Raw genomic sequence first — 26,440 nt, forward strand, 5'->3', positions numbered from 1 at the left:
CCCCATTTTAGCGTTTCGTTTCATCTTCCAGAAAGGTAATCTTCAGACTTTGACCAGTCACCAATTGATATCATGCCACCCAAAGTCGTAATCCATATCAGCCCCAACAGCCACAATTCCATCTATTTGGTCCCAATGTTTACTTTCCGCACTATTATCTTCCGTGAGATTCCAGAATAACTCGCTAACATCTTAGTGATAAGCACTTGAGGGCGCTTACAAGTATGGGGGCGTGACCTAGTGGGTCACTAGTCGAATCAGTGTCCGCAGAAACTGGGGGCCATATTACTGGTCATGTCGGAATACGTCCGGCGGCGCTAAGGAAACCAGGATTTTCTACAGATTTGGGAGGTGAAAACCCCCAATCTGTTGGCGGGACTAACCGGCCGAGACTTACCGTGATGAATCCCGTCGATGTGGTCCAATCCCGCCGGGAACCGATGTTTTCCTCTTGAACCACTTTTCGCCAGATAGGGGAAATGCAGTCAGATCCACGACGTCAGTGAGACCCATTAAGGATTCCTTTCCCGCGCTGTTCATTGGTGGTAAATCCTGACGATGGCGAGTCAATCTTACTTTAACTGCTCGACTACTAGTTTGAAAAAGGAGAGTTTTGCGACCCCGGCCAGAAGTTCCAACGCCGTGGAACCCGGGTTTTCCGAATTAAAGTGGCATGGAAATTAGGGGTTTAGCCAAGAGACTGCACAAAATTTGATATTCAAGCTTAAAATCCTCCCGGCGGAATGAAGAGTGACTAAAGGGATGCATAGGTCATAAGTTTGTGAGGCTGAAATCTGCCCATTGGTCCGGAGATCAACTGTGGCCTGGAAAGCAAACATTACATTTACACGAATACTCTCCAAAAACTGAGATTAAGGACTTGATCTACGGGTGGCGTTATTATTTATATCATGACCCTGAATGTGACTGGCCACCAAATGCAGGTTATTTTTAAAAACTAAGCGAGTGGCCGACCGTTGTTCTCAATCCGAGCCCGAATGCTTGTTTGTTTATTCCCGATTTCAAGCCCGAAAAGAACGTCTAATTATAACATTTGTGATCTGTTACTTAACCCACCAGGATTTTGGTTGCAGAAACATCCAAGTGGTGCGTGTGAAGAATTCCTAAACGGTCGCAAAGATTCTATATTTATCTTCACAATGCCTTCCTGAAAAGCATTAAGCAGGTATTACATCTCCAGCATTATTCATGTACTGTCTATATGACACATTAATCAAGTCTCACGCAATTTGGCTGATCCTGTCGACAGCACTTTTGCCTACGTCACTACATTCCAGTCTAGTCAAGGGATCGCCTAGGTATATCATAGCCCTAGAGGCTCAAAATCGCAGGTTATGTAAAGGAGCTTCTTTCCCCACAATAGCTCTGGAGACTACAACGTAGTGTTCCCCTTCTTTGTAGGGATATATCCGACAGCCCCGTTGTCTCCCTTGAACTTGTCTCCTTTCAAAGATCCCTACAAGAAAATCACTGACAAAAATCCACCCAGAAGCTACCCAAGCCAAGCGAAGACTTACTGATTCCGATCTTCCCTGATTAATCATCTCAAATTCGGAACACCTGACATATTGCCAAATAAAGTTACGCAAAAGTAACCTCGAAAGACGTTACATATCTCGGAATTTTGGAAACATCTGAGCTTAATCCAATAAACGTGGGGATATCACTGTTTATCATCCCTTGTTTCCCACAATCATCATGCCCCCTTGAAAATATCCCTTCACCCTCAAGAATGCCCAGCACGGACCCCTTTCCAAGGTCCGAGGCATCTATGATCCCTTCATCCTTCCTAGTTATCCCCACCGGAGCTCTTAGAATGGACGCCCCGTATAGAAGATGGCCTCCAAAGCCCAGACATGAAACGTTTTCGTGATCCGAGCTGCCTCGAGCACAGATGTCGATACACGGATTACGACTATATCAGATCGGGATCCGAGACGAACGACACGATATCTCAAATGGGACGGCCGATGATATCACGGGGAAGTTTCGACGTGGAGTCCAAGACAACACTCGATCGGTGTTCGAGTGTTGACCATTCGTATAACCCGGCACAGGAGAGTACGCTTCAGCTGTTTGAGTCTGAGTCACTGCCCGAGGAACAGCAATGGCGATTCGGGGTTCGGGATTGGTTGCTTTTTATTTGCATTGTTATCTTGGCTATGATGGATGCTTTTGATTCCACGGTTATGATCACTGTGTTGCCAGTGCGTTTGAATCTCGGGAATACATAGACTGGAGCTAACAGATCAAAGGACTTAGCGAATGCGTTCAATACACCACTTGTCAGCACACTTTGGGTTAACACAATCTATCTTGTCGCGAGCGCAACGAGTCAACTGTTCTTCACGATGATGTGCGATGTATTCAGTCTCGGACCCGTCTGGATCGTCGCGGCGGTATGTACCACAATCGGAACCGGGATATGCAGTGGCTCGATGTGTCTGATCGAGATTGTGGTCGGTCGATTACTGCAAGGCATAGGCGGAGGCGGTTCCCTAGGTCTATGTTTCGTTGTTATGGAGGAATCAGCGCCAAAGTCAATACATTCGCGGTATTCATGCTACATTCTCCTCACCCGTCTGATCGGGTTCATACTCGGTCCAATTATTGGCGGTTTGTTCATGGATTATACAAGTTGGACATGGGCTTTCTATTTCAACTTCATCTTTTGTGCGCTGGGTCTTCTTGCGATTCCATTTGCTATGGATCTGCGCGTGTCCAAAAATATTCCGCTGCGGAGATGGCGCGTTCTGGACTGGACTGGTGGTGCGATGGCTTCGTTTGGCTTGGCTGCCATCCTTGTTGGTGTCAGCTGGGGCGGTGTCTCATATGGGTGGGATCAGTGGCAAGCACTGGTTCCAATCGGGATCGGGATTCTCGTGATGCCGGTACTTATTTTCTACGAGTCTAAGTATGCAGCACATCCGCAGTTTGGCAGGCGTGTGTTCCGAGATTTGCCCACTATCATGGCATACATTGGATGCCTCTGCCATGGCTTTGTTGTGAGTCCAATATGTTCTGTTTTCATAGTTCTCGCTAATGCTTTCTTGCAGATATTCTGTCAGTTGCAGTTCTTCACCTTTTATTTTCTCTGTACGCGATACTTTTCCGCGACACTGTCTGGTGTCGCACTCTTCGCCATCACTGGATTCGCAGTCACACCCGCTGCAGTAGTTGGCATTCTACTCGCGAATGAGGCGAAGTGCTCGAAATGGATGATTACTGGAGGATGGATCCTGACGACTCTAGCAGCTGGCTGCTCAATCCTCCTTGACAGCATCACACCTACAGTTGGATGGGTGATTCTCTTCTTGACAGCAGGACTGGGTCACGGCCTTTTAATTTCCAGTTACAATATTCGCGTCCAGAGTATACCCAAGAATGAGGAAGCGGCACTCTCCACGAAGCCTATTGCCATTTCTCTCCTTATGCGAGCATGGGGTATGGCGGTTGCCGTTCCTATTGGAGGCATCCTTTTCTTGACTTGCTTTGGCAATGAGCTGCAGAGTCTTGGACTGGAGCGGGATCTGATCAACACGGCAAGGGGGTACATAATTTTGGTGGATCAGACTCAAATGTCAGATGGTGAAAGGGATATCATCAAGGATGTCTCTGCGTCAGCCTTGCAGGTTGTCTGGGAGGTCATTGCAGGGATCTCTGCTTTGGGTGGCATCTCGTCTATATTTTTGTGGAAGAGACAATAGGCCTGGATGATTGTCATGAACATAATTGAAGTGATCCGGGTTCAATTGAACACCCATTTTGAACGTCAGTTTGTCATGAACTCTTGTATTCTGTGGCATCGCGTACGCGAGGTAGTAATAAAGTACAGGGCATGCCAGCATGTCAGGCATAATAATAACTCATCCATCGACAAAACAGCATGATTAATGTCAACCGTTGAGTCTTTCAAGTTCTTGTTTCTTCATTTTCTCCTGTTCCTTCAGCCGCTCAGGAACCACAAGCTCCCGACCACCCTTGATCTTCCAGCCTCGCAACCGATCCTTCCCAAGATCTTGAAGTGTCTTCCTCTCCACCACACTGTACTGACTGGGATCCTTGCGGTCAAAATTAAACGGCTCATTCAGCGATACTGGCGGATTGGTGATGATCCGCGGGATTCTCAAACTATTGACAGACTGCGAGTATACCATCAATGAATGAAGCAGGATCACGTCTCCCACATTGCCAGACATCTCATGGAAATCATGACAATTTTCCATAATCTTGTCGTAGAAATCGCCCCTTGGTGTCCGGAACTTCCACCCACGGGGAACCATATATGGAGACACGCCCCGAGGATTGTCATACTTCCAGCAATAGTCAGTGACGACTTCCCATGTGGATACAAACATCTTACCAAAAAGCGAGCCATATGCTTCACAGAATCAGCACAAATCATCGTCCCACCCCCATGCTCCTGAATATCATTGAACAGGGGAATGACCAGCAATCCCTGCTCTGGCGAATCGAGAAAATGAACAAAAAAGTCCCCATCCACATGCCATCCCTGCAACTTGGATGGGTGAGGCCATGCTCCTTCCATTTCGGGTGTGCCAAGATTCATAATGAATGCGTCGTTCCAAGTTGCTGAATCCTCGGCGATACGACTCTCGCCACCAAGCAGCTCGCAGATGGCAGTCCATGCTTTGGGCGCGAATGCCTTCACGGGTTCTTCTTTGTGCTGGGGCATATGAGTACATTCGGATCCCCATGTTGTTTTGTCTGTTGAGGACATGCCGAGTCTTGTCCACACATCGGCGGTCCACGCGGCTGCCTTGTCGCGGGAAAAGCGTTCTGGAACGCGCACGTATCCAAACTGCATGAAATGGGCGATTTGTTCGGGTGAGAGCTTGTACTGCGTATCAGACGCCATCTTTGCTGTATATATGATATTTATTCAAAACTTGGATTGATGACAATGGATGTCACACGTTTGTCCCTTCCTCAGTTCGCGCTGACAAAGCGTCTATGCAGATACCTGATTTCTAGTCATACATGATGTGGTAAATCGTCCTAATTGAATTTACATTGGAACAAAATCAAATATTCGACAAATTACTTGGCTTTGGAATCACCTGCCAGGGTTGTTACGGGCATCCACAAGGCTGGCGGTCAAAGTGGATCAGACAGGTACCGCGACATTGAACTTTGAGAGTTCACTTCTACAGCCTGTCCAATGAGACAGCTAAATATTCGACGATATGCATCATCTGGATCTGTCGTCACATCATCCCCGGATTCCGAGACGTGGATCTAGTCCTGTCGGTGACTGGATGATCTAGACCCGATCTTATTTAGAAAGTATGAGAGGGATTGTGTTCGTGAAGTCGGGAACATGCAGTATATTAATAACTCGCTCCTATCATGTATATCCAAACTTCCCGAAGTTCCGATCTTGAAGTGGTACTGCACCACCTCACCCCATGTTTTCGGCAAGTAACCAAGACAAGAGAGGTTTGTTTGGCTACACAGATCTGAAACTAAACTTATCTCATCATTGCACAAGACCCGTTGTAAAACATCATGAATTACTATTTATTGACTCTGACCATGCCTCACGGGCTCAAGATGCTCTTTCCCGCGACGCCCCTTCCTGGTCTGGTCTGAAGAATCCGTCCACTTCTGGAGTTCGCTTTGCACACTGACTCTTCGAGCTACCCATTATTCACAGTCGGAACATCCCATACAGAGTATCCCTCATTGAGTCTTACTGTTCATCGCCCCCGTTCTCTGCACTATCATCATGCATCTTTTACTCCCCGCCGTGGCGCTACTTGAAGTAGCTTCGTCGGTCTTTGCAGCTCCGGCAAAGGGCCCACGGGCAATCCAACGCGAACTCCCCGATGGCCTGCCAAAACCAAGTCCAAGCGAGCTGTCGCTGATTGAACAAGCCGCTCGGGGAACACTCCCAAATGCTCCACCCCCAGCTGTCATCAGTAACAAAGGCATCACCAACCTCAAATTGATCGCTTTCAACGAACTCTTCGAAGTAGCTTTCTTCCACGAACTCCTCACAAACGTCACTGAAAATGTTGATGGCTACCGCTTCACTGACCAGGCAGACCGTGATTTTGTAATCGGGGCGTTGAAAGCCATTCTGGCGGTAAGCATGCCCCCATAAGATCAGTATATCGCTGGTACTGATTATCAAATTCACAGCAAGAGGAGCTTCATGCGCTCAGTGCGAACAATGCCCTCGTCCATTTTGGTCAGAAGCCTATCGAGCCGTGCCAATACGTGGTCCCTGTTGAAGACTTTGACTCTGCCATTGCGCTCGCATCCACCTTCACAGATGTGGTCCTCGGTACACTGCAAGATGCCGTCGAACGTTTTGCCTTAGGTCAAGATGCAGATCTTGCTCGTGAAATCGCTTCAGTCATTGGCAATGAGGGTGAACAGCAAGGCTGGTTCCGCGTCATGCAGGCCCGTATTCCCAGTGCACTTCCTTTCCTCACGACCTCGGATCTCAACTTCGCGTTCACGGCTGTGCGGGGCTTTACCGTGCCCGGTAGCTGTCCCAATCTCGATGAGATCCCACTGCGTACATTTGAGGACTTGCAGATCCTCACGAAGCCAACAGCCGAGTCGCAAAATATCACCTTGGTTTTTGAGGACGAAGACAACGAAGCCGAACACCTTTTGTGGGTGACTTATGTCAACCAGTTGAACCTACCAATCGTTGAACCTTTGCATGTTACCTCAAAGGAGGGCAATCTGGTTGAGGCGACTGCGCTGTTCCCGTATAACGAACACGAATTGAATGGATTGACTATTGCTGCTGTGACCAAGAGTGATGGCCCATTCGATAATGTGAACTCGGTTGCTAAGTGGACGCTTGCGGGACCGGGTCTTATCATTGTTAATTGATTGGATTGAATTGTCATTGGCTGGTCGGGATTGCATATTATATCATTAGTGAAGACCCATGGCTCAACTCGGAGCAACACTCAGAGCGAGGACTAGCTTAATTATCCTGTTACCAATGAAAGGAAACTATTCGTTTGCATTTTCTTCCCCTCAAAATTGATAATGAAATTGGAATTAAAGAATGGAAAGATTCTACAATACAAGCACCAAGCCCGACTATCTTATAGTCCACTCCACACCTCATCTTGCATCCTCCACAGAGATGTGCCAAAAACCACAAAAGTTGCTGCTTTACAGGTTACCCTGACCAGCGTTAGCCTGAACGCTGGAGGCAACAGAGGTGTAAGCGGTAGCAGTGGCAATGTTCTTGCCCTCAAAGTCAGACAAGAAGCCCTCATCAGACTGGCTGAAAGTACCCGACGATCCGAATCCGTTAACCTGGCAAACACGTCCAAGGTAAGTCGAGCAGACCTTGTTGGTGGTGGTATCAGGAGAGGTGAAAAGCTGTCCATCAATGGGAGACTCGACAACGGTATCAATGTTCTGGAAAACGTTGCCCTCAGCGAGGACGTAACCACCGGAGCCAATCTCGAAGGCGTGGCCGGTGTTGTCGTACCAGTAGTTGTTGACGGCGTGCAGGAGAGTGTTACCCTGGACCTTAGGGCTACGTCCGCTGGTGTGGTAGATGTAGTTGCCCTTCAGGGTGACGAGGTCGGAGTCTCCGTCCAGGTAGATACCCCAGTAGGTGTAGGTGTCGCAGGTGGCGGAGTACGAGGTCACACCGTCGATGTAGTTGTTTGTCAGACTGATACGGTTGTCGGAAGAGGTACCGAGGACGTAGTGCTGGCGACCGATACGGGCAGTCTGGGCTTGTTAGATGGGAGTTTTCAATCGTGGGGGAAGTTGGACTTACGGTGACGTGATCAATCCAGATCATGTCGGCCTCGTCGATGGTGATGGCGTCACCACCCCAGACGTACTTGGCGTTGATGTCGGTGACGGCAATGTTTCTGTATAAGTGGTTAGTAGGTGGATCGTATATTCGGAGGAATGCTTGTCCCATACTGGATGATAATGTTGCTAGCACCGCTAACAATACGGAGACCACGACCCTTGATGATACCGGCAGAGCCCTCACCGAGGAGGGTCTTGTCAGAGGCAACAGTGATACCCAGGATACCAGCGTTGTCGCTAAAAACCCATTAACATGCAGTCCATTAAGCATTCAGCATCCAGCATCCAGCACTTACTAGGTAACGGAAACGCTGGGAGCATCAGGCTCATAGTTGGTACACCAGTCATTCTGGTTAATGGCAACCTGACAGCCCGAGGCGGTACCCCAAGGAGCACAACCAGTGGAAGTAGTGGTACCCTCGGTATCAGTGAAATCGAAAGTCTTGGTAAGAACAATCACGCGAGCCTCCGAGTCACCAAGGTACGAGACCAGCTCGTCAGTGGTAGTCGGGTAGACAGCAGTAGCGGAACCACCACCAGTAACGCCCTTGGCGAAACCTTCAGCGGAGCCGGAAACGCTGACAGCAGCAGCGTGGGCAACAAAAGCTGCCAAAAGAGCGGTATACTTCATATTGAAAACAGAGAAAGAATAAACAAAAGAAGGGAAAGAATGACTTAGTGTGAAGAAAAAAAAATCACATATCAGGGGCAGCATCAAAGAACTTATATAGACATGGAGATGGAGTCTCATATCGCACATACTTCGGAAGCAATGGAAGATTCAGTTCCTGTGACTCCACTTAGCGCTTGATCCATCAACGCGTCCTGCGTGAATCTCCCAACTATCACCGGTCATGACGACCATTTCCAACGAATCAGACTCAGTGACGCGATCCATATGTCCGGGTTACAGGGGTAGGCTGTTTCCACGTTTCCACATGGTGCGGAGTTAGGATAAACAGCCAGCCAGAGCAGGAAGACGTCCGGGACTTGGAAGAATTCGCCGTGTGAAGCACCAATCACAAAGTGGAGATGTGAGCTCGGAGACCAAACTGAAATTGATTAAAGTGCGCGCTGAAAAGGAAAAGGCCTTAACTGGAGGATCAGCTCGGTGCATGAAGATGTTTCACTTTGTTTCTTTAAGTCGTCGTTGGCCCCACAATTGAGCTCCATCGAGTAATCCCTCGGGACGCTATACTCGGTGTGGGCGGTTCTCCGGGACTCAACTTTATCCCTTTAATTTCACGGTGCTTGGATGCGGTCTTCCGAGATGGTCCGTTGATTATGGATGATGAATGATGGAGCTTCCAAGGTTTGGATGGCTACTAGGATAGTGCTAAAAAGGTACTAAAGGGATTAAGATTCCCCGATATGAGGCATAGCAAAAGGGTGGCATGTCTCACTGATAAAACAAATTCCTCCGTCTTGGCTCTTGGCTGGAGACTTGTTTCCACTTTTACCTACCAAGGCTCAAACTCAACTCCTGTATAATGTAGCCTCTCCGCAGTTGAAATCATCCCTTTGGGGGGTTCTTCCGAAACTTAAACGGTCGCAGATCACCGGGCCTGGGCTCATGAGTTCGTTATTTTCGCGTCAATGAGATCAACCCGTGCACGGGTACGAGCGCGTAGCCCTGAACGACTACGGTAGCCTTTACGAAGATCGATTTTATGATCGCCGGGTGGTATACCTGATCTGCAATAGAGATATCCACTTTTTATTTTTGTATTAGAGGAGACTCCACAGGAGGCTCTAGATAGCACATGGAGTTGTCGGAAATTATCCATTCGACTTTAATATAATGCTTAGTTCTAGAAAGGCTTGTTGCTCCACTATCAATATCGGCATGGGCGACCGAGCTTAAGTGCCTAGGTATTTAGATTGATTTCTCAGCCATTGGAAAGCACACGTCAACTAGGGGCGCTTGGCTGGGCTAGTGGTGCAATATCAGGCTAGATTGCAGGGTGGGCAGCTGGCCAATATCGGATTAGACTCCCAACAAAAAGTCTATCTAGGTAAGCAGCGGTGGTCAGCTCATTTGATTATTTCGACACGGAAGTTGATTCTATCCTACACCCAATGCCTCTGGTCTACGGGAGAAGAAAACCCGCTAATACCGCAACAAATATCATCCATTAATAATCGCTATTCATACATGATGCAGAGCGTACAGGAGATGTAAGTCTCATCTTATAATTATTGTGCATATATGCAATTTTACATGATCACGGGCAAGTTGCGCTCAAGGTAGCCGCGCCACTCGGGGAGAGTGCGCTGCCACTTGGTGCCGGAGGTCTTCTGGAGATCCTCGATGGCACTGGCGTACTTGATCAGGGTGGGCTCGGAGAAGGCAGTGTTCATGATGGCAAGACCGTAAGGCATGCCCGACACCTCCTCAGTACCGGCCGGCACAGTGATGACGGGATAACCAGCCTGGGCGGCGATCTGAATGCTCTGGGCGACATCAGGGGGCACAAGAAGACCATCCAGAGTACCGTTCTGCCACTTCAGGGCGGCGTCAATACCCTCCTCACGGGTGGTGCGCTGGCAGAAAGCGAGAGCCTCCCAGTAAGTGGAGTTCATGACACCCTTGCTCTCCATGGAGGCGATGAGACCGTCCTGGCCGGAGCCGAAGGCAGGGTGAATGCTGGGGTAACCACCCTCGGAGCCGTAGTTGTCGATGTTGTTCTGGACAAGATCCTCGACGGAACGGATGTCGGTGTTATTCAGGTCGGCAAGGTAGGTCTTCAGGTTGTTGTAGAAATCAACCTTGATGTAGGAGTACTCAGACTCGTTGGGGTAGCCACGCTCGGTACCGTAATCCCAGTTCCAGCCATCGGGGGAAACGATGGTCTTGTAGTGGGGGAGCTCGGTGCCGTTGATGATGGTAGCGCCAGCGGCCTTGATCAGATCGAGGAGCTCCTCGAGTTGAGCGATCTGGACAGCGTCGCCAAGAGCCCAGAAGGACTTCCAGGGCAGACCGAAGACAGCGCCCTTGAGAGCGTCCTTCTTGGACAGGAACTGGGTGTAGCCCTTGGCGGGGACCTTGCCAACCTGGGCAAGAGTGTAGTTGTCGCGGGCATCGACACCGTAAATAGCATCCAGGGCGTAGACGGCATCACGGACGGTCTTACCGAAGGTACCAATGGTATCCTGGTGCAGAGACTCGGGGATAACACCATCACGGGAGGTCAGGCCGACGGTGGGCTTGATACCAACGATAGCATTACGCTGGGCAGGGTTGATGACACTGCCATCGGTCTCGGTACCGAGAGCAATGGGGACAAGGTTAGCACCAACTGCAACACCGGGACCGGTGCTGGAACCACCGGGGTTAACGGTGAAGTTGTAGGCACTGCGGCACTGGCCACCGCGGGCACTGAAACCCTCAGAGTAGTTGTTGGAGCGCATATCAGCCCATTCACTCAGGGCACCCTTACCCAAGAGCAGAGCACCGGCCTTACGCATGCCGTGGACAACGTGGGAGTCACGGGGGACGACGCTACCGAGCAGAGCCCAGCAACCAGCAGTGGTCTCCATACGATCCTTGGAGGCAATGTTGTCCTTGACAATGAAAGGGATACCGTGCAGAGGGCCACGGACCTTACCCTTGGCACGCTCATCATCCAGCTTCCGAGCAATAGTGAACGCATCAGGGTTGTGCTGCAGGATGGCACTGGGAACTCATCAGCACAAGAACATATCAGGCTTGAATCAAGGGGGGCTTACTTCAGGTAAGGCTGGGTCTGGGCGATACGGTTGAGGTAGCACTCCAACAATTGAACACTGGTGAAAGTACCGTTGCTCAAGCGCTCCTGGAGGTCATCGACACTGGCCTCCTCCAGCTTGAACCCATGGCAGTGGCGCATGGGGAACAGGGAGGAGCCATTAGCACCCAGACGAGGGAAATCATAGGCATAGGGATCCGTCAGGATCTGGGACGCGACGAGAGAGTCGACTTCATGGCGTGTCGCAACGGCGGAGCCAGCCAAGGCCAAGCCGCTCACCAACACGTTCAACAAAGGCGACATGGTGTATATGTTAAACGATCAAGTGCAAACTCCACAGAAAACCATGTGGCAAGAAAAAGCGACGATCTCGTGGGGAGCTTGTTTTTAACATATACGAACCACTGGATACCATGAAGGACCGGCTATGGATCCATTGTGACTAATGCATACGAGACTCCACCGCAGGAGAATATTTCCTCCAACTCAATGCGTGGTCAATGGTTGCTGGAAGGGACGGAACGCCGGCAAAAGATCGCAGGCGTTCATTAAGGTGCGCCTGAGCGCTATTTTCTACCAACCACAACACCACACTTACGCCCTTTCTACCATGTGCGCCGAAAGTATTTTGATCCTGGCAAGTATAGCCGCCGTTAGTGTAGCAATGCTGTTCGTACCTGCCTAATTGCGTGTAGTTCCAGAACCGCAGACTCTGCACGGCAAAACAACCACGGTCGGAGCCGGATTCCGCCCGGTTTCCAGATCGCTTACCACGATCCAGACCCACCGACACCCACAACAAACTCTACCAAGCTTCTGGGCGTGCAGGTGAATGGTTCTAGCGACCTTCCCATTACGCATGCAAATTGATTGATAGGTCTTTGTTTCATCTGATGGGCCCTGATGGTCACCGGAAAATGCCTCACTGGGAACAATGCCCACCTAGGACCGTCCTGGGATCGCTTCCTGCACGTCTAGATTAGGCGCATGGACTGGTGTGAATGCTGATCTTCTTACATCTGTGCATGTTTTCGGCTGCCTAATCAGATTCTGACGTCTCTGACATCGATATACTCTCTGATAAACTTTCATCGGTGGGATCCAAACTTTTTTTCCTTTCCAACGTATGATTGATTGTGGATTCCCCCCTTTGCATATGGCTTGAACGAACGTAATTGGGCCGAGGATAATCTATTCACGGGTCCACTATTTTTCTTCCATCAGGGCGAGTCCGAACATGGCTTGCTGGTACATCCTCTCGTTGGTTGCTCCGATTCTCTAGACCTGGATCTATTGAACAAAAGCCCCCGCTCACGCGTCCTCTTTCCTTTGCAGAGAAGGGTTCACTTACTTTGCTCCAGTCGTTCGTTCATTATAGTCCGACCCTTCTCCCCGGGTACTTTTGCTATACTCCTCAGTATGTCTTGCTAGGTGGTTAATGTCTGTCATTCCATTGAATCCACAATGACAATTCCTGCCGATATCCTCGCTGCAGACAAGGCGGGGAGGATTCCTGATGGCATTTCCCTCTCGTACCTTGCGCAGTCCCGCGATCATTCGGCCATTGTGGGCATCTTGTTCATGGTCTGCTTTACGGGAGTCTTGACCATTTTGCGACTCTATGCCCGAGTTTTTCTCATCAAGAAAGTTGGTCTTGACGATTGGTTGACGATTTTGACTTGGGTATGTACACTTCTGAACAGATCGGCATTCTTATCAGTCCCCCGCACATTCAATGCAATTCCGCGCTTCGAGACCTTGCAATAGTCATCCGAACTAATTCGACATTTTGACTAGATGATCTATATCAGTTTCGTCGTTCTCTCCATCGTTCTGATCCAGATGGGAAGCGGTCGTCACATCGAGTATATCCAATATGTCCTATCGATGGCAACCGTCCGTGAGACCGAGGTATTGGACTTTACCGCACACATTCTCTATACAACCGCCCTTTTCCTATGTCGACTGTCCGGTCTCGCCTTCTACTATCGACTTACCGCACGCACAGGCAGACTGCACAAAGCCATTCTTTTCGCTGGACCATTCCTCTTCGCTGCATTCCTCCCCCAGCTCTTTCTTCTGATTTTCCACTGCAAGCCCGTCACCGGTTTGTGGCCTTATGCCTGGCAACCAGGCGTCGACAACTACAAGTGTCTCACCTGGGGTCTGGTCTACTCTGTCAACTCAGGTCTCTCGCTAGCCTGCGATGTCATGATGTTCATCATTCCCGCGCTCCTCATCAAGCAACTCCACGTTTCTCTGAAGAACAAGATCAAGCTCTCATTCGTCATGTTCCCCGGTGTCTTGTCGGTCCCCCACCTCTAAATTGAAAAACGTGATTTCAACTAACCTTTCATAGCGTGATCGTTATCTCCGCCGTCCGTGTCTGGCTAGTCGTAAAGGGCCAATGGGCCTCCGACGGTAGCTGGGCCTACAACCCTATGCTGTGTGTCGAGAACGCCGAAATCGCAGGCACATTAATTGCGCTCTCGGTGCCTGCCCTGAAGCCCGTCTTTGGAAACATGTTTTCTCGCTTGACTGAGTACACTGGCAGTCGCACTCGGTCCCGGTCCCGATCTAATGGGGGCAGACTGCGGAGTCAGTCCAAGCCTACGAGTGCCTTGGGTACTGTCCGTGATGATAAGCGGTTGCTTAACTGGTCGAAAGCTGGCCAGGATGATTATGAGATGATGCCGTCGGAGGTTTCTGTCACTCGAGAGCTGTCGAAGTCTATGAAGACTCCTGGTATTCGTGTGACTAACGAGGTTAATATTACTCGTGGAGAGGATAGATCGCCGTCGCCGCAATCTTCGAGACCTTCTTCTCGTGAGACATAGAATATGTTTACTAGATTATAAACTAATACAAAAGCTCTTTCTTTCCGTAATGATCATTGTGTTCAGTAACTTTTTTTTTGTTTTCATTCTATTTTATTTTTGTATTATTCCTCAGGGGGCAATTAATGGATGATTGAAATATATTTTGGACCTAAGGATGTTGTGTGGGATTGAGCTCCCAAGCACCCCACATCGATATGCATAAATCCCCTCTTGGAAGCTATCTAACCTCTAGTGGAATGGAGACGGGCTTTCGCTTTCTATATCCATCCTGGCCACTGCACAGAGTAGCACAGCCCGACCAAGAACAGTCACCCCCTTACCGGGGCCTTGAGAGAGCTTACGCAGCTCCTTGACCAAGTCACAGACGAGAAAAGAAAGCTCGAGGGACTTCTTTCAGAAAATATCGCAGCGATGCAGTATGTAGAGGATTCGATTCATGATGAAAACAAAGAAGAAGAAGAAGAAGAAGAAGAAGAAGAAGAAGATAACACTACCATTCTTTTGAAAGTCTTTTGAACCCACTTTTTAATATGATGATCCAGTACCAGCATAAACTACAAGGACTGGCATGAGTATAATCTTGGAAGAGTATATATGTATATGAGATTATGAAGCGCGGCAAGGAAGGAAGGATAGTATCTATAAGAGGTGAAACGAGAGAATTATAGGATGGGGAATTCGAATTAACTCGAACCTTGTGTCCTCCCGTCCAGCGAATGGGCAAGCGTTGTAAATCTCAAGAATCCCCCGAGATATACTGTATAGTCAATAAAATATTGTATCCATAATCTTGAAGCCTAGATTCTCTAAATATCTAAATATCTAATTAGCTACTGGATCTCATCACTATTCGCAGCACAAAAGGCATACGCAAGTCACCAAGGAAAGCATATCGTAAGAACCGAAAGTAATCTAGAGAAATCCATATTTTGGACCCACGGTTGCCCCTATCGGTTCGGGCTCTGAAGCTTCCCCGCATCGCCTGGGTAATTAGTAATCCTAGGCCACTCCTATGCATGAACCCCATCAAGCTAGCTCCTAGGGGAAAAGAGACGGGCTTTCGGCGGTATTCAGCACCGAATGGGTATTAGCTATAGTCTAAATTCGAGGCACTCAAAACTTGAAATGAAGTTGATTAATAATCACCTGCTTAACAAACCACGAAACGGACCACGTAGCACAGGATTATTCCTGACAATTCCATGGCAATCTGGCTCGTACTCAAGGTCTTGCTCATATAGTATAAATTGAGTTCCTATTGATTTAACATTCATTATTTTTTCAGTCACATTGGAAGTTCAATCTTTCGGTCCTATTCATTTATTGGTGCAATTTCGAATTCTAGAAACTTGCTTCCTATACTCTTCAGGGCTTCGCAAATTATGACCCTGAAGTATCTCATAACCGGGGCCACGGGAGGTCTAGGCGCGCAGGTACTGTCCTACCTCGTTGCCAATGTTCCTGCATCAGAATACGCCGCCGCTTCCTCGAGCGAGGCCAACCGCAAGCGATTCGAAGACCAAGGCATCGCCTTCCGGTTAGTCAACTACGACGATGCTTCGTCAATGAAGACGGCATTTCAGGACGTCGAAAATCTGTTTTTCGTAAGCACCAACACGTTCGACGTCGAAAAACGAGAGAAACAACATCAGCGCTTCATCGACACAGCGAAAGAGATGAACGTAAAACATGTACGCTCATGGCCCCATAATAAGTGCAGCAGCCCATTAACAATCAACAGGTATGGTACACGTCTCTTGCCTTTGGTGGATTCCAGTCCGACTCCAAAGCCGATGTGCAACAAGCCCATTTGATCACCGAGGAGATGCTGAGAAAGTAAGTCTAACTATCCGTGGACGTCGACAACCTTGTAGCTAACCCGAATTCCAGCGCTGATATCAACTTTACGTCAATCCGCGAAGGCATATACACTGATGCGTTCCCGGTCTTCATGGGCTGGTACCCTAGTACTGAGAAGGTATATCTAACGTCCGACGGCCCGATCGCATTCACGCTGCGAGCGGAGCTGGGTGAGGCGACTGCTCGACTGATGGTTCGGGGCGGCCATGATAAAGAGATTGTGCTTCTCACGGCACAGGAAACGGTGTCTTTCGCTGATATAATCGAAGTGATCAATGAGACCACGGGCCGCCAAGTTCAGATGGAGCTAGTGTCTCCCGAGGAATTTGTAAGAATCAAGGCTGCCGAGGATATTGGAGGGAAGCCGGAAACTTTCTTTCGGAAGTTGGTGACATGGTATGATGCGATCGAGAAAGGGGATGCTGGAGTGACTGATCCGCTGATGGCGGATTTGTTGGGGAGAGAGCCGACGCCGGCCCGGGATGCCATTCGCGCGTTTCTAAAGGAGAATCGAAATTATGAGTGGCATCAGAACTATGCCAATCGCGGTTAGTTGTGTACCAAAATTTAGGTCAAATAATAGAGATGTTGGATGCATCCACTGGCGGCATGTGAGTAGGTCAGCATGTAGCACCGAGGCTGAGCCGAGCTGGCAAGCCGTTAACTACTCGGCAACCGACCCGGAAATATAGATGCCTTCAGGCCTGAGGTGTCTATTTCCGGATCGTTCCACCCGGGGCAATTAAGGAACTATTATCGAAAAAAGACATTTCATATTGACTAATTTGATCAGTCGTATCAGGCCGATATTTAGATATCAATTGCATCTACACTCATTCTCAATATCATCGTCACCCGGCAACCGAGCGGCAGTAGACAACTCCCCAGAGCAGACGCACATCAGAGCAAAAGCCGTGTCCGCCCGATTTCTTGACAATTAGCCCTGCCGTGATTGGTCCTCGCTCGCTGACTCAGCTCTTTACCGATTCTCAAACCCGAGGTTACTGACAGGACTCCTTGACTTCAATTTGTTCGTCTTGGTTTGTTGGTGATCCTCAACGACGGCTCGTTCCATCTTGACCCTCTTCTCTCCACGGATTCATCCCCGCGTGTTGCTATTCCATTGACCCATCTGGAGATTTGTCACCATCGCCATGGCCTCCCTCCGCACTACATCGCGACTCTTCGCTGCGTCGCGCCCGCTGTTCCGGCCCGCCGCCTTTGCTCGCTCCTATGCCACCGTCGAGGCCGCTAAGAATGTCGACCCCATCCCCTCTGAGAACCCTTCCATGAAGACCTTCAAGGTCTACCGTTGGAACCCGGACACCCCAAGCGAGAAGCCCACCATGGAGAGCTACCAGCTCGACCTGAAGAAGACCGGCCCCATGATGCTCGACGCTCTCATCCGCATTAAGAACGAAATCGATCCTACTCTGACTTTCCGCCGTTCTTGCCGTGAGGGTATCTGTGGCTCTTGCGCCATGAACATCGACGGTGTCAACACCCTGGCTTGCTTGTGTACGTGGTCCCCACGCATTCGCTCTGGTTTCGCCGCATACAGGCGTCTATTCAGTGCATACAACATTTACTGACAACCGGACAGGCCGTATCCCTACCGACACTGCTTCAGAATCCCGCATCTACCCGTTGCCTCACACCTACGTCGTCAAGGATCTTGTTCCCGATCTTACCCTGTTCTACAAGCAATACAAGTCTATCAAGCCCTACCTGCAGAACGATACCCCCACTGCCGATGTGAGTGATGCGTTCTTTCAATTTCCTGCGAACCCTTTGTAAGGCGCATGGTTACTAACGGTGAATAACCAGGGTCTTGAGAACCGCCAAAGTCCCGAGGACCGCAAGAAGCTCGACGGTCTCTACGAATGTATTCTGTGCGCCTGCTGCTCTACCTCCTGCCCCTCCTACTGGTGGAACAGCGAGGAGTACCTTGGCCCTGCCATCCTTCTCCAGTCCTACCGTTGGTTGATCGACTCGCGTGACGAGCGCACCGCCGAGCGCAAGGCCGCCCTTGACAACAGCATGAGCGTCTACCGTTGCCACACCATTCTCAACTGCACACGAACCTGCCCCAAGGGTCTTAACCCCGGTCGTGCCATCGCTGAGACCAAGAAGATCCTGGCCACTTAAATTGTCGATATAAAAACGGAGTTGGAAGTTTCCTTTCCTATGTGCCAGCCGCTTTTTTATTTGTCTTTTTATTCCTTGTTTCTTATCTTACTTTTATTTACCGACCCTATCACGGATGTTTTCATAGGTGTAAAGTGTGGACATTTTCTTCCAGGAATGCAGTGGTAATCCAATTTCCTTGAATCTTGATTTCCATAGCCGAGTTAGGAGTTGATTCGGCTATATGCTATGGCGATGAGCCGCACCCATGTCATAGAGTAGTTTGCCACAGATCGATTTTGTACGATCTAAAATCCGGTTTTCATTACTCTCAACACTTGGAATTGACCGTGTATTACTACTAGTAAAATGTGTTATTCTTTCATTCCCTCCAGGTGTCGATCCCCAGATTTTCTCGGGGATTTAACTTACGCGGGTCCAATGCATGCGGCTATTTGTTTTCCCATATTTTATCATCGACTCTAATTTTGAGTCATCACCTAATCAATGAGTATAACGTAATTCCCGGTCCAGTCGCCCACCCGGTCGGCCCGCCCACCCCAACCAACATATTAGAATTCAATCTAGAATAATTCAACCATATCCACATAATATTGAATATATAAGCTATCTAGCCAAATTTGGGCAATGCGTTATCTTATGCCCTCGAATTCCACATTTAGAACACTTTGGTGGAGCTCGACGTCGTGGTTCTTGAGCTTGATTTTGACCGGTTGGCTCTCCATCTTGAGGTTGAATTTGCGGAATTTCAACCTTTTGGGCTAATTCTTTGAGCTCTGCTACTGATAGACCTTCTGGATGAGCTATCTGCTGCTTTGATATTGCCATTTTCTTCTTCTTTTTCTCCATTCCGGCACGTAAGAGCTCATTTTCTCGAGTAAGAAAAGCGTTCCTTTGCAGCTCTATTTGGAAGCCTTTATATATCTGATCTAGACCAGTTTTCACAAGATTTGGTGGGCTCTTAGATAAGAGCTTTCGAATTGAAGAAGCTTGTTTCTGGAGTTGTTTTGAATTTGATGGTGTTCTTGGTTCCCACGCGCTGCTTTGGCTGCCTTAAGATGCTGGTGGTGGTGGTGTAGGTGTATAAAGTCGAATATTAAGCTTTGAAATCACTCGATCTGGATTATATGGAACTAATCCTGTTGCTAAGAAGCTATTTTTGATAGCTTCTGGCTTGAATGCCTCGTTTTGGGCGGTTGGAAAAGCGTTAAGGAAGTCTAACTTGTCGATATGGTTCACTCTATCCCGCATAAGATTTTCAATAATTCGACCGTATGCGCGCTTTAGAACGGCAAAACAACCCACATTAAGAGGTTGTAAAAGATGAGAAGAGTGCGGTGGCATATAAATTAGAATCACGTCGTTTTGATGGCAAAGTTCATCAAATTTTGGAGTTAAATGACTTCCATGACCGTTAAGAACTAAAAGTCGATATTTCCCCTTCATCCTTGGAAAAGTTAAGGGAAGAAAGACCTTTTTAAGCTAACGAAGTCCAATTTCGTCCGTAGTCCATCCATTCGCGCTAAATTTAAAATGCCAATCGTCCGGAAGGTCATTAGCCTAACCTACGATGAAGACTTTGCCTTTGAAGATAACCGTTGGAGGGAGGCTAAACCCAGACGCGCCCGTAGACTCGATTGAGGTTACCCATTCACGATTTCTAGGTTTTAAAAGAGAGCGCCGACCGTAATATTCCGCTCTCGTTATAACCTTTACGGTCGCGGTTAAGCCCATCGCGAAACCGGTCTCGTCAAAGTTATAGATATCATCTTCGTGGATACCATTCTCTTGAATCGTCTTTTGAACCAGATTAAACCATTCCATAATGATTTTAGGGTCCTCGCATTTCGCTCGTTCGTAATTATAGCGTCTTGAGAACCGTGTATCGAGTTCTGGGTGTCGTTTAACGTAAGTTGAGACCCAATTTTTGCCAACGGTTTAAATCGGGGTTATTCCACGCGTCGCGAGTAAGAGATTAGCCATTTCTTGCACCATACTAGGTCGGGGTGCCGCTCCACGTATATCCATAGAGATTATCCAATTCTTTAGTGAATTCTCCTCAATTTCAGTCAATTTGAAGGAATTTGAGCGGAATTCAACGCGGTTTTCAATTCCATTAAGCCGACCTCGTAGTGTTGAACGTGGGATATCATATATGCGTGCTGCCTCGCGAATTGTCAATTTTTCCTGCTTTTTAAGAGCCTGGATAGCAAGTAATATCCGGCCCTCTTGTTCTGTCAATTTTTGACGATTTTGAGCGCGAATTGGTGGCATGGTGGTTGGTTGAATAAGAAAGGTTGAATTAATTGACGCGTTTTGGTTAGGGTGGGCGGGCCGACCGGGTGGGCGACTGGACCGGGAATTACGTTATATTATAAAGAAATGCCTGAGATTACATCATCTGGGCTGTTAGCACAGTTGGTAGTGCGCTCGCTTCGCATCTGAAGCTGCGAGAGGTCCTGGGTTCGATTCCCAGATAGTCCACAGGCTATCCCATTTCTTTTTTTTTTCTTTTTTTTTTTTCATTGTTGCGAACAATACCTTAGTCCTTTTCTTAGCGCGTTCCGGCCCGCAGGGGGTCCGGCCCTAGCGTCGTTCTTACCTATCTAGGCAACACCCAGGACAACGCTGACTGGTTCGATTTCTCAAGCGAAATGCATGAGGTCCTGCCATGCAGGACGTGTCCACCTTGACCTTTATCACACCAGTCCCCCACCCTGGCCACCGAGACTCTTTCCTCTCATGGTACGCCTCGCGGGGCTCAGCGGGGCTGTCCAGTCACCTTGAAACCATGTCGCGGTCAATGCAGCTTGCGACTTGTGAAATGGGCCATATAATGTGGCTTGCTGCACTCAGATGCATTATTTGTTGAGTAGCCAGTCACGATAACGGATTTACAAATTTTAATTGCTGGTGGAGACAAGATATCCTGGTTCATTATACTGCACTTTATTGTTTTCTTTTCCTCGCTCATATATGTTTGCCCCTCCCCTGATATTGCGTGACATTTCTCTTTCTACCTGGTGTTCTAAAAATTTAAAATACTACCCGGCCGCGTATCTTCGCAATGGAGTTCCTTTTGCTTTACCCCTTCATTGCTGCAGCCCTACTCATACTGCTAGCCATACACACAGCCCTCTATCGTCTGTACGCCCATCCATTGTCGAGATTCCCCGGTCCCAAACTTGCTGCGGTGACTTTCCTCTATGAATTCTACTATGATGTCGTCAAGAGCGGCATGTACCTTTGGGAAATAGAGCGAATGCATGAGAAATATGGTGCGTAATTTTGTTCCTCTTCCGTGGTTCTCCCATAAAACCCCATGATCAATCGGTCCCAAATTAAACTCCCACATAACCTGTCCAGTCTAACTAATCCTCCCAGGCCCTATTGTCCGCATTAGTCCCCGAGAGCTCCACATCAAAGACTCACATTACTACGAGGACATCCACGCCAGCGGCTCCCGCAAACGCAACAGAGACCCGAAGTACGCTGTCTCCTTCGGAGCTCCATATTCGCTCGTCGGAACAATAGACCACGACCACCACCGGCTCCGTCGAAGTTTCATCCAAAATTACTTCTCCAAGCGGTCTGTCACCAGTCTTACGCCCTATATCACGGTCAAGGTTGACCAACTCCTCAACCGCTTTGAAGCCGCCTACAAAAACTCAACCATCCTCCATCTCCAGCATGATTTCGCTGCCCTCACTGCTGATGTTATTACACAGTACTGCTACGGTTGGAGCTATGGCTATCTAGATGACAAGAAAAGCTCGACAAGGAACGATCTTGTCGACGCTGTTAATGGTCTCATGCTTATGTTCCATGTGAACCGGTTCTTTCCCTTTCTTGTGACTATCTTTCGGAATGCCCCGGAGACTGTTGTACGCTTTCTGCAGCCGCACATGGGTGATTTGTGTAGTGTCAAGGCTCAATTGCGTAAGCAGGCGATTGTTGCGCTTAAGCAGAAGAAGTCCAAGGAAACCAAGGAAATTGATGAGAAGTCGAATGATTCTATCTTTGATACGCTTGTCGGGCCGAATGTGCCTGAGAATGAGAAGACGGTTGATCGCTTGGTCGATGAGTCTGCTCTGCTTCTTGGTGCTGGAACGGAGACTACGGCTAGATCTCTTGCTGTGTCGATGTTTCATGTTATGAATGATAAAGAAATTGGAAATAAGTTGAGGAAAGAGTTGAAGACTGTCATGGAGAAACCTATTTCTAAAGCTACGTGGACTGAGTTGGAGCATCTTCCTTATCTTGTGAGTTATGTGCGACATGGTGGTTTCTCTTTCTTTTGCTGATTATATCTAGACTGGCGTTGTTAATGAGGGCCTGCGTCTGAGCCACGGTATGACGGCGCGTCTAAGCCGTATCTCGCCGATTGAAAACATGCTCTACAAGGACTGGGTTATTCCTGCCGGTGTAAGTGTTAGCGTTTTATTTCATCGAAGTCATTGGATTGCTGACATTCTCCAGACCCCGGTTAGTCAATCGAATTACTTTGTTCACATGGATCCCACTCTTTTCCCTGAACCTGAGAAATTCGATCCGGAGCGATGGATCCGTGCTGCTGAAAAGGGCGAACATTTGACCAGGTTCATTGTATCTTTCACCAAAGGTGCTAAGCAATGCTTAGGCATGAAGTAAGTCCTGAACACACAACAATAAACGGTCGACTATCTTTGCTGATGAACAATACAGCCTTGCCTATGCTGAGATCTATATGACTTTGGCTCACATCGCCCGGCGCTTTGAGTTCGCACCACATGAAACCACTGCAGACCACCTTGTTGTTCGTCGAGAGCTGGGAGTCGGCTATTCTATGGACATGAAATTTGATATCAAGGCGAAAGTGGTGGGTATTATAGAGGAGTGATTGGCCAACCGCGAGTATTTCAGAGATATCTAGACAGTCTCTTGAATTATCTCTCATTGGTTGTTGCTCCGTAAATATTCAAATATTCACTAACTCAATACTCTGCCAACGTGGCGCTATTGAGGATTTACATCGCGCATACAAGCTCAGATGATGTTTCAATGATATGTCAATAGCGCTTTGATCTTCTTCAGTGAGAGTCGCGGCCTCTTTGTGCGTAGGGTGACGCCATTTTTTTGTGGGACTGGGTCTTCTCGAACCTATTAAGTCTCTAGACCTGCTCCGGAGTAAATTTTGAAGAGATATTGTTCCTATTTCTCCCTTTCGAATGACATGACTGGCTCATCAGTTCAAGATCTAGTTTTCAAGATCAGCATCAAGAGTTGGTGCCCGGGAAGCATTCTGAGTCAGAGGGGCAAATTTCTCTTTGGTGCCGCTGAGCATCTGAGTTACGCGAATAGGCCTAGTAGAGCGTGAAACGTGATCAGCATGCACCTTGGTAGGTCATTGGTCCCTCGTAAGAACCGTGGGGGCGATCTGCCTAGTGCGTGGACCCTTGAATCTGATTAGCTCGGAGCTTGGATATTGCAGATGATTTGGATGTTCCCGGCCCCGAAAGCTCATTTTGAGGAGCGTATGTATGTCTTAGAAGCAGTCACTTTTGAAAGCAGTCACTTGGAGCTGGTTCCCTTGGATGGGGCGCGCTAACCCTGAAAGGGTGTATAAACCGCCAAGAGATTAGCTGAGCTGCGTTCTGCCCATGTTGAAGTTGCAGCTGTGGGGCTATAACAAATGACAGGGCAATGGTCTGAATCCCGAATATCCGATGTCTCCATAATGGATGACAACTTTGGGAAAATCCTGTTAGTGTCGCTGGTGCCCTGGGGCCAAGCATTTGCCTAATGTGGACAAATTGGACCGTCTCTGCATGATGGTCACTTTCAGCCATAGTAATGAATGCAACTTCATGCTGAGATCTATACTAAATCCTGATGTGTATGGGAGGCCTGATTCAGAAGCAAACCCAGAGAGCAATAAGGGGGGCGAAACAAAAGGTATATAAGGCAGCGTTTGGACCTGAGAAGATGAGGATATCCAGATTCCAACTTCTCTAAGATCAATTGTCTACTATCCAATAAAACAAAAACCAGTCACCATGCGCTTTACTACTGCTTTCCTGATGCTCGCCACCACTATTGGTGGTGTCGCCGCCGCGCCCAGCGCTGAGCCCGTCGAAGTCCAGGCAAGAGAAGCGGGCGTCGACATCAAAATTTGCAACGACACCAACTTGGGAGGAGACTGTGTTGATGCTACCGTTTACGCTCAGCATGATTGCTGTTAGTAGCCTTCTGTCGCCATAAGCCAATTCAATTTTTGTGCCCTTTGAGCCTACCAAAACTGCAGCTAATCTATTGGTCACGTACAGATTCCTTGAACGGCAGTCCCGTCAACCAGAATGTCAAGTCGGTCAGCATTCCCAACGGCTACCGCTGTCGCTTTTGGAGGTAAGTGCTCTCTAATGTGTTTCAAGGCTCTAATGGGAGATCCTAGCTAACTTGTACTTTCCTATAGCTCCACCGTCTGCAATGGCGGCGGTACTGGCGATATCCAAGCCCCCGGCAACAGCAACATTGGCTCTGACAAAGTTAGCTCTGTCAAGTGCTACGCCAACTAAGTTGTGCTTGGGCTTGCTAAGACCATTAGTGTGAGGAATCTTGCGCATGTGATGGAGAAGAGGAGGAATTGGCGATCGTGAGGTATAATGCCCTTTTTTGAGATTGATGCCTTGCTGGGGTGTCGGGTCACTAGCTTAGGATAATTATACCTCTCATAACCGGCTAAAGTCTTCTCTGTATTGCCAAGATGTGGCAAATTGGTAGCAATTCAGTTAGCGAAGCCCCTTTTCCCAAAGTTTTGGTAAGGTAAATAGATAGCGCGGGCGGTGTCTCGCAATGACTCCACAACGAATTGTCAAACACATATCTAAGTCCCAGAATCTTTCAATATAAGATCTTTGTTGATGTTAGTGAAGTCTAACATCGATGCATTTGAAGATTAATCCATGAAGAGTGCCTTGAATGTGTGTCCCTACATAACATAAGATGAAGAACGATGAATGCTTGGGGTGACCTCGGGAAGGCTACGTTGGTAGAGATATATATCTTAGGTATGTGCGATTCGAGTCAACCCCCGGGTAGGTTCGTTCAATAGGAATATATTTTCTAATTTGGCTCTGTATCCCGCTATCCCCATTAAGATCCATGGATTTGGATAGATCGACTCCAAGTTAAGTTCACCACCATGAGATAGTGGAAAAAGCCCGAACCTGTTACATGTAATAAAATAACAGAGGTAGGCAATCCATATTGCTTGAGCATTGGTAAATCCGTACTCACGTCGTGCAGGAAAGTCTACGGAATGAAGATGAAAAATTTGCAAAAGTCAGCCCAACCTTGGAGAAGTTGTTCATGATTTTGAGAAGATAATAACACTCATCTGCTATTGGCAATTTCAACAACCCTCATAACTATAACAACTACCAGGGTAAAATTTAGTCTCGGCAAAGGATTAACTTTGATCAGCCTTGCAGCGCTCAAGGTACACTTTACTCTAGTACACAGGCGTAGTAAATCAAAAGCGCAATTCAAAACTTCGAGCTATGGTAGATGGTGAAGAAATTGGTAATCACGCGTGGGTCGACCAAAACGAAAGTTAGTATAGAGCTGTGTATGTAGATCACAAAATCCCATCCAGGCTACTGTAGGGGCTGCCAAAGATCTGTTATTGGCAGATATTTCGATGTGGTTACATTGGATTTGAATGTAACAGATGTGGAACGCTTAAGCTTCATCCTGCAGATCAAAACATAAAAAGGGAATATCTTAGCACAAGGTTACAAATGAATTGGTTCGTAGGTTTTCCTTGATTGGCGTTGGTGGTGGGGCTGTATTCCGGGTGTTTGGTTCTGTAAGGGATGCCAGGGTTACCAGAGGAATCTTCCGTTGCGTGCCTGAGTATCCCTACATACATAACCTTGAAAGGGGAGAGAGCTCCATATTGGCAAGAATCAATTTTTCGAGCTCACAAATATAGTCATCTGATGCACCGAAAACGGGGACAAGTAGATAATTTTAAAG

At 48.1% G+C, this 26,440-nt stretch overlaps 10 protein-coding genes across 10 annotated transcripts; 7 read left to right on the forward strand and 3 right to left on the reverse strand.

Annotated features, from left to right (window-relative positions):
* Nucleotides 1-1,979: 1,979 nt before the first annotated feature.
* Nucleotides 1,980-3,728, forward strand: N7484_009221 (uncharacterized protein; the record flags this gene model as incomplete). The annotated part of the gene is made up of 3 exons (XM_057119608.1): nucleotides 1,980-2,228; nucleotides 2,277-3,026; nucleotides 3,078-3,728. 3 exons carry the CDS (start codon nucleotides 1,980-1,982, stop codon nucleotides 3,726-3,728), a joined length of 1,650 nt encoding a protein of 549 aa, XP_056969163.1.
* Nucleotides 3,729-3,917: 189 nt separating this feature from the next.
* On the reverse strand, nucleotides 3,918-4,900 carry N7484_009222 (uncharacterized protein; the record flags this gene model as incomplete). Its single annotated transcript, XM_057119609.1, has 2 exons — nucleotides 3,918-4,334; nucleotides 4,385-4,900. The coding sequence occupies 2 exons, from the start codon at nucleotides 4,898-4,900 to the stop codon at nucleotides 3,918-3,920; spliced, it is 933 nt and encodes a 310-aa protein (XP_056969164.1).
* An 870-nt stretch (nucleotides 4,901-5,770) lies between these two features.
* N7484_009223 (putative sexual development protein (LsdA)) lies at nucleotides 5,771-6,894 on the forward strand (the record flags this gene model as incomplete). Its single annotated transcript, XM_057119610.1, has 2 exons — nucleotides 5,771-6,130; nucleotides 6,187-6,894. The coding sequence occupies 2 exons, from the start codon at nucleotides 5,771-5,773 to the stop codon at nucleotides 6,892-6,894; spliced, it is 1,068 nt and encodes a 355-aa protein (XP_056969165.1).
* Nucleotides 6,895-7,185: 291 nt separating this feature from the next.
* On the reverse strand, nucleotides 7,186-8,479 carry N7484_009224 (polysaccharide lyase family 1 protein; the record flags this gene model as incomplete). The annotated part of the gene is made up of 4 exons (XM_057119611.1): nucleotides 7,186-7,758; nucleotides 7,808-7,904; nucleotides 7,960-8,085; nucleotides 8,145-8,479. 4 exons carry the CDS (start codon nucleotides 8,477-8,479, stop codon nucleotides 7,186-7,188), a joined length of 1,131 nt encoding a protein of 376 aa, XP_056969166.1.
* Nucleotides 8,480-10,065: 1,586 nt separating this feature from the next.
* Nucleotides 10,066-11,879, reverse strand: N7484_009225 (putative amidase; the record flags this gene model as incomplete). The annotated part of the gene is made up of 2 exons (XM_057119612.1): nucleotides 10,066-11,524; nucleotides 11,578-11,879. 2 exons carry the CDS (start codon nucleotides 11,877-11,879, stop codon nucleotides 10,066-10,068), a joined length of 1,761 nt encoding a protein of 586 aa, XP_056969167.1.
* Nucleotides 11,880-13,040: 1,161 nt separating this feature from the next.
* Nucleotides 13,041-14,413, forward strand: N7484_009226 (uncharacterized protein; the record flags this gene model as incomplete). Its single annotated transcript, XM_057119613.1, has 3 exons — nucleotides 13,041-13,259; nucleotides 13,374-13,882; nucleotides 13,936-14,413. The coding sequence occupies 3 exons, from the start codon at nucleotides 13,041-13,043 to the stop codon at nucleotides 14,411-14,413; spliced, it is 1,206 nt and encodes a 401-aa protein (XP_056969168.1).
* Nucleotides 14,414-15,798: 1,385 nt separating this feature from the next.
* On the forward strand, nucleotides 15,799-16,829 carry N7484_009227 (uncharacterized protein; the record flags this gene model as incomplete). The annotated part of the gene is made up of 3 exons (XM_057119614.1): nucleotides 15,799-16,107; nucleotides 16,158-16,252; nucleotides 16,307-16,829. The coding sequence occupies 3 exons, from the start codon at nucleotides 15,799-15,801 to the stop codon at nucleotides 16,827-16,829; spliced, it is 927 nt and encodes a 308-aa protein (XP_056969169.1).
* A 601-nt stretch (nucleotides 16,830-17,430) lies between these two features.
* Nucleotides 17,431-18,424, forward strand: sdh2 (succinate dehydrogenase iron-sulfur protein subunit SDH2; the record flags this gene model as incomplete). Its single annotated transcript, XM_057119615.1, has 3 exons — nucleotides 17,431-17,794; nucleotides 17,880-18,031; nucleotides 18,104-18,424. 3 exons carry the CDS (start codon nucleotides 17,431-17,433, stop codon nucleotides 18,422-18,424), a joined length of 837 nt encoding a protein of 278 aa, XP_056969170.1.
* Nucleotides 18,425-21,491: 3,067 nt separating this feature from the next.
* Nucleotides 21,492-23,303, forward strand: N7484_009229 (cytochrome P450; the record flags this gene model as incomplete). Its single annotated transcript, XM_057119616.1, has 5 exons — nucleotides 21,492-21,702; nucleotides 21,809-22,686; nucleotides 22,739-22,849; nucleotides 22,904-23,070; nucleotides 23,129-23,303. 5 exons carry the CDS (start codon nucleotides 21,492-21,494, stop codon nucleotides 23,301-23,303), a joined length of 1,542 nt encoding a protein of 513 aa, XP_056969171.1.
* Nucleotides 23,304-24,459: 1,156 nt separating this feature from the next.
* On the forward strand, nucleotides 24,460-24,978 carry N7484_009230 (uncharacterized protein; the record flags this gene model as incomplete). The annotated part of the gene is made up of 3 exons (XM_057119617.1): nucleotides 24,460-24,640; nucleotides 24,730-24,808; nucleotides 24,876-24,978. 3 exons carry the CDS (start codon nucleotides 24,460-24,462, stop codon nucleotides 24,976-24,978), a joined length of 363 nt encoding a protein of 120 aa, XP_056969172.1.
* Nucleotides 24,979-26,440: the final 1,462 nt, after the last annotated feature.

Source organism: Penicillium longicatenatum, assembly GCF_028827895.1.
Source record: "Penicillium longicatenatum strain IBT 33135 chromosome Unknown contig_6_segment0_segment0, whole genome shotgun sequence".
Lineage (NCBI taxonomy): Eukaryota > Fungi > Ascomycota > Eurotiomycetes > Eurotiales > Aspergillaceae > Penicillium > Penicillium longicatenatum.